The 12,054-nt window shown below is 35.7% G+C and overlaps 1 protein-coding gene across 1 annotated transcript in view; it reads right to left on the minus strand.

The window, feature by feature from the left end:
- The window catches only part of akt3a (v-akt murine thymoma viral oncogene homolog 3a), a 124,926-nt gene that overhangs the window by 112,109 nt on the left and 763 nt on the right, over nt 1–12,054 (minus strand). Inside the window, exon 3 of the mRNA XM_073834085.1 lies at nt 485–858. Within this exon, the coding sequence (XP_073690186.1) occupies nt 485–530 (46 nt within the window). The 5' untranslated portion in view covers nt 531–858. The remainder of the gene's footprint in view (nt 1–484; nt 859–12,054) is intronic.

Genomic DNA, 12,054 nt, shown 5'->3' on the forward strand with positions numbered 1-12,054 from the left:
GTCAGTATAGAGTCCACCTAGAGCAGCTTCCCACATGGATTTCACATTAACTTTGACTTACAAGAGAGCAAGTGTGTTTATTTGTACACCACAGCCTTTGCAGTCCATTTCCAGACGTACTGGTCAAATAAATAAAACATCACCATAATCTACTCAAACCAAGCATTACGCATCAGGGTGAGTGCAAGCATGTGCAGAAAACCCCGTCAAACGTAGCAGCCAGGCACGTCAGAGCAGTGCAGTGAGAAATGACGGATACCAATCTGAATGCAGTTGCTTCTCCGGCAGACGCACACAAACACTCACGCACGTTTTCTGAAACGCCACACCAGCACTAAACACGGCACACCCACATGCCGGCTTCCACAGACACAGACTGAAGCCACGCTGTGGCCCGCCCATGACGGAGAGAGCCGTCTCTGGAGAAGCACGCGTACGCGACCCGGCTAGCTGACCAACATGCGGGCAGAGACAAGCTACTTACCTCTCTTCTGGACCCAGCCTTCCTTAACGATGGTGACATCGCTCATGTTGCCTCAGTCACACTGTACTCGCCGCTCCTACACACCAGCTCCTGAAGGAGTGAGGAGGGGGGGAAGGAGGAGAGGAGAGGAGAGGGGAGGGGGGTCAGCTCTCCCAGCCTCAGCGTCTCTCTCCCTCCCTCACTGCTGCGCTCTGTCTCTCTCTTTACGTCGTTCTCGCTGGCTGCCTCTCTCTCTCTCTTGCTTCGCTCTCAAAGGCGTTGTGTAGCGGTTTTCCCCTCCTTCCGTTGCTTTTCTCTCTTGCACACTCTCTCCGTGATGCTGTCTCCCTCTCTCTCTCTCTCTAGATCTTCCCACTCCTCGACAGTGACTCAGCCTGAAAGAAACATAAAAAAAGAGCGTGTGGATTTTTCACTCTTCTCTTCCTCTTTACTCCCCCCTTCGTTCTTACACAATCTGACAGACAGTCATTGTAAAGCAGACGTACAAGCCCCCTGTCGCCTCTCTGATTTCCCTGTCTGTCTGTTTTTCTCTCTCATTCTCACTCTCAACATGCACAACTGTTTAACACTTACCAGCAACACAGACACTTGCAACAAAGTCTGATGAGGACGACTGTGAGAATAAATACGCAAACATTAAGTCCCATGGTAAATGCAGTGGTATCTGAAGGAGAGCATTAGGCACTAGGAAAATGCATGCTTTCATTCATTAAATCAGAAAGCTCATCAAAATGATTTGCATATATTAGTGCTGTCAGTCAATTAATATATATTTAATCATGATTAATCTCAGCTTCTTTGTAGTTAACACACAGTATTACACAATATGTGCAATTACAGTGTCATTACTGTGGGTACTGAGCTATTTACATCCATTCGTATCAGAATGTGTGTGTGTATATGGCCATTCTACAGAATTGGTGCACACTGCATTTAAAAAGCATTTAAGTATATCTTAGATGTTTACTAACATTCTTTTATTATCTATTAAAACCCACAATAATATTTAAAATATCAGTAAGCTTAATATTTATAAAATCATTTAGTGTGTACTTTCAATTGGAAGGTAGCTGTCCCAAACCCTAACCCCTACATTTCAACTTATAATAATTTTTGCATTTTATTCCATTGTTGTTTTTAAAAATATAGATTTTTTTTTTAAATTGAAGTTCAAAACAAAAGAAATTACTTTATATAAAAAATGTGTCCGGCATTTTTATGTCACTCCCAAAACACTGTATGTTTTAGTTCATTGGCTGAGACTGATTTTAACTACACCCCTACATTTATGGTCAGGAAATATTCATGTGTCCCTCTCTCTCATATCTACATGGTGTGAGTAGATAGGTCCCATCATTTTGAGGTAAATGTGTTCAAAAGTCTGAAAAATCTGTGTGTAACTTTAAAGAATGTCACTACCGAACACCATTTTTCTATAATAAAAAAAAAAAATTGGGGGGAGTGTTTCCATAACATTTCGTTTTTATATGTGTACAGCTGTTGAGAACTATAGATATCATTGTGCTGATTAGCATCTTTGAGCTACGTTCAAAAGTATCTAAAACTGTCACTACCGAAACAGTCATGACCGAAACATCTGGTGAAGTTTTGGTACTGACATCATTGTTTTTTGGGTGTTATCCCATAAAATTCTCATTTACCATGACAGTCACGACTAAAACATGTCATCATTGTTTCGGTAGTGACAAAAGGGAACACATAATCCTTCATTTTGGAGAAAGAAACTAAATTTTACTACAGTTATGCAAATATTTAGTATTTTTAGTATGATTTGGTAGTGTTTTAGTTTGTGGGTTTAAATTCTGTAATGTGATGGTCGCTACCAAAACGTTATTGTCAATATACCGAAAATGTGCAGTCACACCGAAATGGACTGTTTTGTCAAAAATAAAGTATACTGAAATATCTACTAAGATGTTATGATAGTTTTTGCTTCAATGTATTTTCAATCGAATGAATCTTTAGGTTTAAAATCAGTATGATTAATTTTTTCCCTTTTACAAAGAAAATTTTGATTCAAAATACAACAGATCTCACAAACCACACTTGAAATAGATCATTATAACCCTTCTTATTAAATTATATATTACTGTTTCGGTAGTGGCAAATTTGGGGAGAGGACAAATATTCCAAAACTTTCTGAAAATACAATATGAGAAAAACTGCACAATTACTAGAAATGTGTACCTTAAATATTATACAATTTGCATACACACAACATTTGTGGAAAAAGTCAAAGTTTTCAAGACATTTTCAACTCTGACTGAACAAATTCTTCATATAGATGCTAAAAAGTGCCTTTAACCCACCTCTCTCAGACAAAGAAACACGGGTGAGCATACTGCATGCTAACACATATTTAATGCTCACACTGAACTCAATAAAAATCTTCAATATAAAAAAAAAAAAAAAAACTTTAGCCACATAACTTACATTGAATTGCATGTGTAAAGTTAGAATTGTGCAACTGAATGAACGAGATTTGAGGTGAGGGCAAGATTATCAGTGAATAACATCTTAAATTCTGGTGTTCACAATTAGAAAATTTGGTTTTCTCACACAAAACTCTTCTATGACTTCAGATGGTGTAATATTGTGAAATAATATTACAGTATAACAAAAACTTTCTATTTTAACACATCTTAAAATGTAATTTATTTCCTGTGACGCAAAGCTGAATTTTCTGCATCATTACTCAAGTCTTCAGTGTCACATGATCCTTCAGAAATTATTCTAATATGCAGATTTTCTGAAACATTTCTTATAATCATTGCTGAAAACAGTCATATTGCTTAATACCTTTTTGTGGAAACTGATACATTCTTCAGTATTTTTTGATGAGCAAAAAGTTTTTGATTGAATTGAATGATGTTTCACAGTTGAATTTGCTGAAATAATTTCTTTAAAAATATATATCTTATTAACTTCTGAACAGCAGTGTACAACACAAGCCTTTTTTAGAGCTTGACATTAAATCACCTTTCAGTTTCACTGTACAGAAAAGAGTAACTCAGACATTCTGCCTAAAATCTCATTTTGTTTTTTATAAAATACATTTTAAAAAATCAATACAAGCTTAGACCTACATGGGATGCGCAAACAATGACAAAATCTTTCATTTTTGGGTGACCTATTATTTTAAGTTGTTAATGAGTAATAACTGAAATCTTAAGATATCAGACTGAAAAGGCTATGAAAGCTGACTCATTTTTAGAATGAGGAAAAGGACTTAAAATTACAACACTGATAAATGTGGCAGAATGCCAACACTTACTATCATCCAAGAGAAGGACTGGAAGATAAGGAATAAATATCTACAATTATAAACTGAATACCACAAATGAGTCCTTAAAAGTTTTAAAGCAGTCTCAAAAATGGCAAACAACACAGCAAGTACGTAAATCTGAAACGTTACATCAAAGCAGTCTCATGCACACTGCACAGTGACAGTTTTACAAAAACACAATAAAGCAAAATATGTTCCTCTGACAGAGAAGTCAAGCACATACACTGTGTGAAATATGAGATTTCTGAGGAGATATTTGCCTGCGTTTCCTTACCTTTAAAATGCTAAAGTACATTAGAAAGGATGTTAATCAAAATGTTTTGTTTTTTTGCAGAAGCAGTAGTACGTGTCAAATCCAAGCACTCAAATGTGTGCAAGCAGAGAAAAGGGAAGTCAGCATGTTGTGATAACACACAGGGTAAACCTCCAACGGCTAAACAGATCAGCTCAGAATGAAAGAGTGAGTCAGAGAGCGAAAAAGTGAAATCTTTACCTGAACTCAATCAGAATGTGCCAACAACCATAGCCTAACCCAAAAGAAAATGGAAAGTAAGAAATCACTCAGCACACCACTGAGTCACCACTGAGTGTGAAGCGTGATAAACAGAATCTGAATGCACAATTGTAATGCAGTGTTGTGTCCTCTATAACAGAAAGACAAATGACTGAAAGCCTTCTATTTTCCCTTCGGAGATAATTAACAAATGATGTTTGTCGCAGACTTTTAGACATGATGACAGAGGACATCACAGCTACTGGATAGACTGCAGCCCCTAAAGATACGGAGACCAAAGCAATGCCCTCAATGTCATGGGCCAACAAAGACAATCATCTGCAGGGCTCCCTCAAAACATAAATACTTCTTTATGGCAAATCAAATGTGGGTCAGATAAGGAATATTTAGCATCTTTCAGTCATTTTTTAAAGGCAAATGAAGGGCCTCTTGAGGCCAGAGTATTCATAGTACCAACTGATAATTCCTGGTTGTGTGCATTTAGCTGCAACCTTAATCTGCTGTTAATATGGTAAGGAGAGTACATGGGTGAATCGAGGTCCAAAGAGATATCAGTGAAGCCCTTAATCATTTAACGCAAGCAGGAAACCTTGTACGTGACTCACAACCCTGGAAGATCCCGCTTGCCACAAAAGTAAGAAAAAAAATCCCATTCTCATCCATAGAGAAATTGATTTTTAACGTTAATGAATAAACCAACCTTAAACTCTGAGGAGGTTAAGTGAAGACATGCTACTGTAGAAAACCATAAGTCAGTGTCATTGTAACTTAATGTTTAAAAACTGCATCCAGCAGTTTGAGTCTTTTACTACTATTTTTAAAAGCAGACATCTGTCTGATTAGTTTTCAGGAACAGACTTCAGATGATACTGTGCTTTTATCTCACTTTAACACCTTACCCATAAGCCTATTTGTAAATATTTGCACACAAGCACTGTTTTGATGTTTGTAATGGTGGTGCTGTAAATAAAGTGAATTAAAAGACTAAACTTCTCAGACAGGTTTTGAACATGATGACTGATAGCATGTTAAAGTATAGCCCGCATCTCTCAATTACTTGGCAATTGTTTCTCATGTTAAATTCACCAGCACTATAAGTTATTGAACTATACTCAAACTACTTACATATTTGCTGTCTGAATATTTTGTATAAAGGTAACATATTATGAAATTCAGATTTTTTCAGTGTTGAAGTGCTCCCCGGTGCACCTACCAACCCAGAAAATGTAAAAAAGCACAACCCAGTAACTTTGTTTTGGTAAGGCTGTTCTCTGCAAGCGTGTGAAAAAACAAGCCGCTCAGATTTCGCTCCACTTGTGATGTAGGAAGGGGATCTTATTACAATATTATCGCCTCTTAATCTGCATGTTTCAACCCATGACACGGCCATTGTATTTTCGCAAGCGAAAGAGGTGTACCAGTTCTAACGCCATGGCAAAAGTTTAAGCAAAGCATGCTAAATGCTCTGTTGTTGGCTGCACAGATGAGCACAGAACACTATTTAGAGTCCCAGCCTCAGAGGAGACAAGAGATCAGTGGATTTATTGATTTATTTACTGTATATTGCACTGCTGCCACACAGATCTAATATAAACATGTGATTTCTTTCCCAGCTGTTTACCTTCACAGACATAACCGACTGTTTTTATAACTCCTGTGTGTTTTTAACATAAACATGTGTATTTCACAGTTTAAGCGCAATACGACATGAAAGACAACTTAGTTTAGTACTTAGATGCCATGTGACAGCCGCTTTCTGTGTGTGTGCTTCAGATGTGGGCCCTTAAAAAAACTCTTTATCAGAAATTTAAATTGATATTGCTTTAAAACGCATGATTTCAGCGCGATAGACATGATAATTAAAAGCAAACAGATGTTTTTAGCAGAGTATCTGAGCTATGAGATGTAAAGGCATTTAAAGAGCGTGCACAAAAACAGTGTGTTTCTGCTTCCACTTAAAATGCATTTTCAAAATGATATAATAAATTATCTGTGGGTTATTTTGAGCTGAAACTTCACAGACACATTATGGGGACTTGTATATTGTAAAAAGGGACATTATAGGTATCCTATAATATAATATATACATGGTCAACAGTTTTATACTAAATCATACTTTTTTTAATCGTTACAATAATATATAAACTGTATAATTGTTTACTTTCATGTTCTATTTTTTCTTTAAATCAAACTAGAAAATGAAAGAGAAAATACTGACCAGACCAAGGCTGTTAAAATAGCTATCATTGTTGCCCTCTATTGTTTTTTTATGGTTCCTAAAGTACCTTTAAACTTTAAGAAATTAACAGTATTTTTGGTATTAAGGAATAGAAAATTTGGAAATGTATATTGTTCAGCCTCTATGTGGATGATATATATTTCATGCAAACACATTGAATATAACACTGAGGTCTGATATAGAAAGTAATGATGCACATTTAACCTGAAATTCCACAGTGAAAAACTAGGAAATATAAAAAATAGACTCCAGAACTATCCACAACTCTGATTTAGACCAAGTTCCCTCAGAGGCCATAAATGGCCATTTACAGTAAGGAAAAAACACAAGATGCTAAACAAGAAAAATGCTGTGTTTCAGCCATTTTCCAGCCTGATCACATGACGAAAACACACATGTAGGTTTCGTGACATATTTCATTTGAAATATCCACTGAGTGGCACCAAAAAAGTGTTTATGCCATTTTAGCTTGTTTTTTGATCTCTTATCTTTCAACATCAGTAATGTTTTTCACAGGATTCGTACCTAAGGATTTCACATCCTAAGTCCAATTCTGTGCCGACTGAGCTACCGTACAAGCTTGCTACATCTGGAAAGCAAAACATATGGAGCTGTAATCATAACGGTTAACAAACGATTACAAGTGCTCGCTGATTTACCACCTCTAGTGTTCATTTCTGTTGGAAACAGCAGTGGTATGTACTTATTGGTACATGTTTTGCATTTTGCAAAAAAGTTCTCACAGGTATATTTTCATCATGAGAGGTCATTTTCAATAGGGCTGTTGGGTTATTCTACTTTACCAAACAAGTCCCCAACATCCTCTACATTCTGGCAGCGGCACAGAATCTCTGTTCCTTTTGCTCCCTTTGAGTGACAGGAGACACAATTCCACTGCGTCACTGTCGCAGTCAAGCATCTGTAAGCCTATCGCCGCAGCACTATCTGGGGATGTCCTGAAGCTGGCACACCAAATACAATTTTTCCATACAAATGAGGGGAGCACCCTTGAGATAATCATTTAATTCCTGAGCAGGCCTGGGAAGGAGGGGCTCTCCTGGTGAGCCCAGACAACACAGACACGCAGCATCAATCATTCTCAGCGCGCCACGGAGCAATATCTAAACATCCGCCACAAGCCTACAATGCAGAACGTACATACATTTATATTGAACTAATCTCAAAGGTACTGTATTGTCGCAATATGGTAGTATCATTCTGAATTGTTAGAAAAAGGACAATGTGACTGTTTATGTTTACTGCTTATTTTTTTAAATAGTAATATTTCACAATATTGTTTTTACTGTATTTGTGATTAAATAAATGCAGCCTTGGTGAACATAAGAGACTCAAACTGCGACTTGTGATATTATGAAAAGGTGCAAGAGAACTCCAGGCACTGTACCTTTAAATTATTCCTGTGATAAGATAGATATCCACTGCAAACACAAACTGACACCATCCAAAGTTTCTAACGTCCCCTGAAAGTGTTTACAACTGATGGATATTTTCTCGTCAAGTAATCAGAGAAGAATCGCTGAAGGTGAAATCCAGCCCTTTCCAAGCAACACTTTCAATTTCACTAATCGGTGCTAATGTTACCCTGAAGCACAGGAAATCCGTGAGCTCCCATCACAAGTCCCCTACAACAAGACTCATTCAGAATAAGTTGTTTACAAAGCCCTTCCAATATTGTTTTTCATGAATCTTCTTTTGGTTGCAAAGAGCGAAATTTGTGGTTTTTGGTTTGCTCTATGAGCATTTTACCATGCAAACAAAACTGTGATGCACCAAAACAAATAATTAAAAACACGCTCACATGTAAAGCAATGTGCTACACAGTTATTCAAAACATGACATAGTTATGAGTATCCTAATCTGAATATGTACAGTTGAAGTCAAAAGTATTTGAACCCTTTCAAACAATGACTGTATGATTTTGAGAACCATCTTTTCACACTAAGGACAACTGAGGGACTCACATATACTCAAACGCTCACTGATGCTTCAGAAAGAAACTAAGAATTTATAGATCAGTATAAATTTATATTATTTTGTCCTCTGGGCAACATGTTAGTATCTTCTGTAGCTTCTGAAGTTCAGTACTAAAAAAAAAAAAAAATGATATTTAGGCAAAACAAGAAAAACTCTTAATTCTGTTCAAAATGTTTTCACCTCCCCGGCTCTTAATGCATTGTGTTTCCTTCTGAAGCATCAGTGAGCATTTGAACCTTCTGTAATAGGTGCATACGAGTCTCTCAGTTGTTCTCAGTGTGAAAAGATGGATCTAAAAACATACAGTCATTGCTTTAAAGGAAAAACCAAAGAACTTGTGGGACCTGAATGATTTTTCTGAAGAACAGCAGGGAGTTTAACTGTTAAGGACAAACAAGGGACTCATGAACAACTAGCACTAAACAAACAAACAAAAAAAACAGCTGTGGATCATTCAGGTAACAACACAGTATTAAGAATCAAGTGTATGTGAACTTTTGAGCGGGGTTATTTTTTACAAATTCAACTATTATTTTCTGTTAGACATCTTTTATGTGACATATCTTATACAGGTCAGTACTAAATAAAAAATAACATGCATTTTGTATAATCCTTCTCATTTTGGTAAAATAATTAACATTTTGTGGATTCTTCAGACTTAACTGTATTTAATACAATATGGGACATGCCACCACCCCATTCAAGAGAACTGCTCTTATGGATTCAAAAGGCAAATCGCATTTGTTTAATGTAACCGATAGCTTCAGCATCTTCGTGAGGTTTTGTTAGTATGTAAGAGTTGTATGTTGCAGAGAGAGGCGTGAATAATAAACAATTTCTCTGCAGTCAGCCACCAACGCTGCAGCCGCAAACACTGTAACAGAAACCGAGAAGACACTGTGGTCTATCTAAAACCTGAGAAGAGGAAATGAGAAATTTGTGAATGAATACAGGCGGATGTGGATGTCTGAGGACTCTGAGGACCGTTGCTAATCTGCTGCAGTCATTATTCAGGAGTGCTCTTACTCTTTCTCTCCACAGAGCTGGAGAGCACTTAATGTGAGGTCAATTTAATAATGTCTTTTGCGCTTGTTTTATATAAATCTACTTAAAGACTTTCTTAAAAATAATTCTTACATTAATAAGGCTCGCAGGATGTTAAAAAATTCAGTAAAGCACATCTATAGATGAAAATGTTATGTGGCGCAACAAGCAATGCTTTTGGGTTTTTCATGCAAAGCAAACTTAATTATATGTTCAGAATTAAATTCTAAAGTAATTTATAGTTATACTTCTGTTTAAAGTGAAGAAATATGAATTGAACAACTGCCAAAATCAGTTATAACTGAATTTCAATCAGTCAGATGTTACAGGTTGTTGAATACACACCCAAGAATGTATAACAAAACACTTCTAAATTCCAAGAAATGTGTGATATAAAAGTGAAAAATAAAAACAACCAGCAGATGTGCGATATGCGCCAGTGTTTAAACAGCACATTTGTTCATTTTTTAAGTCAATTTGAGTGAAGTGCTAATTTAAAACAGCTCTTTTCAGGGTGTCTGAAGAATCTGGAAACATTGCTGCCAAGCTTTGTTTGTTACCAGTAATTTCATCTCAACTTGCACCTAAAGAGATGTCATCTTTTCTGCCGCTTCCTGAACATTTCAGATCACTGATATACAGCCAAATAATAAGATCAATAAGGCCAACTGACACTATTGATGTGAAAAAAAGCTATTAACCACAAAGTTATAACTGAGACAGACTGGTTAGGCACAAAACCATCAATAAAAGACAAGTTCTCTTAGTAGGTAAATTTGATTAAATGACCCTGAAATAATCTGTAAATTAGACTCACTGAAGGTCAAGCAGGTTGAAGTTATGCATACATAGATTCATATGATTTTCTTAGCTATTTTACTTGCTGAAAGCAGGTATTGTACCATATTTCTACACAATAGCTCATTTATTACAAATAAGCTACTATTCAACAGCAAAGAATGCATTTTGTCATCATTACATTGATACACACACATATGATCCTAGGTCAATGACAAAAATGCTCTTGTGTAAGATCCAGATCTACTAAGCTTTTTAAAAATACATGAAAAATGCTATTCATACAAATAAAATGACTTAAATATGATGAATTGTAACTATCTGTGAAAAAAGAAAAAAGTCAGAAATTCTTGACATGTTGGCATAATATGTTTGGTATTATCTTTTTAAAAAACAGACAATTTTGTTAATAAAAACATTAATAATATTTCAATAAAAACGTGTGGCATGACTAGTAAAAATATTTTTTACCTTGAAAAAAAATGTTAGAAAACTTTTGAAAAATAGTGAATGCTCACTCATGTATTTAAGATGCAATGAAAGAATCCTAGTGCAGCACTTGACATTTTTAATCATTAAAACATTTTGTAAACACATTTTTTAACCAACATGAATACAAAGACTCAATTTCTAAGACATCCGAGTGTAACATATAATCAAAAGAGAAAATATTTATAGTAGGGGCTCTGGTTCTATCCATCAGATGTGACGATAAGTGTCTTTATCATCAAAAGTGATGATAATAACATTTATAATGTTACAAAAGATTTCTATTTCAGATATATTCTGTTCTTCTGAACTTTCTATTTATCAAAGAAACTTGGCAAAATTCTACTCAGCTGTTGTGTTTTCAATATAATAATAATAATAATAATAAATGTTTTTGTGCAACAAATCAGAATATTAGAATGATTTCTGAAGGATCATGTGACTGGAGTAATGATGCTAAAAATTCAGCTTTGAAATCACAGGAATAAATTACATTTTAAAATATATTCAAATAGAATATATTACTTTTGAAAAGTAATGAATGCTCATTCATGTATTTAAGATGCAATGAAAGAATCCCAGTACACCACTTGACATTTTTATTCAATAAACATTTTGTATAAATGTTTTCTAACCAACATGAATACAAAGATTTAATTTCCAAGACATCCGAGTGTAACGTATTATCAAAAGAGAAAATATTTACTGTAGGGGACTTGGTTCTATCCACCAGATGTTTAGTGGATTTCGAGAACTCAAAAGTGGAGAAAAATGAACATTAGCCTGCAGGAACAGGTTTGAACTGGACTAAAAGTTTGGAGATGTCCTGCAGACCTCACCAGAGAAAGTCTGACATTTGGAAAATCCAGTTATGACAATCTGATTAAACATTACAGGGTTAAAAAAAATACAAATTAAACATATGCATGGATGACCTGTTCACAACAAGATCAATATTATGGATTGATAATAGATAGGGTCAATTTTAAAACAGACCCCTCTTATTAACATCCCAGACATCCTGATTTGTCATTGACCCTCATATTAGGCAGGCTCACAGTCCCACATGCAGATGGTCCTTCACAGACATGCTAGAGTCTGAGGGAGGTGTCAATGTAATGTAAACAAGAGGGCGTGACACCTACAAACATCAACATTAAAGCCAATGCGGGAAATTGGATTTC

The sequence above is a fragment of the Garra rufa genome, chromosome 2, assembly GCF_049309525.1.
Source record: "Garra rufa chromosome 2, GarRuf1.0, whole genome shotgun sequence".
NCBI lineage: Eukaryota > Metazoa > Chordata > Actinopteri > Cypriniformes > Cyprinidae > Garra > Garra rufa.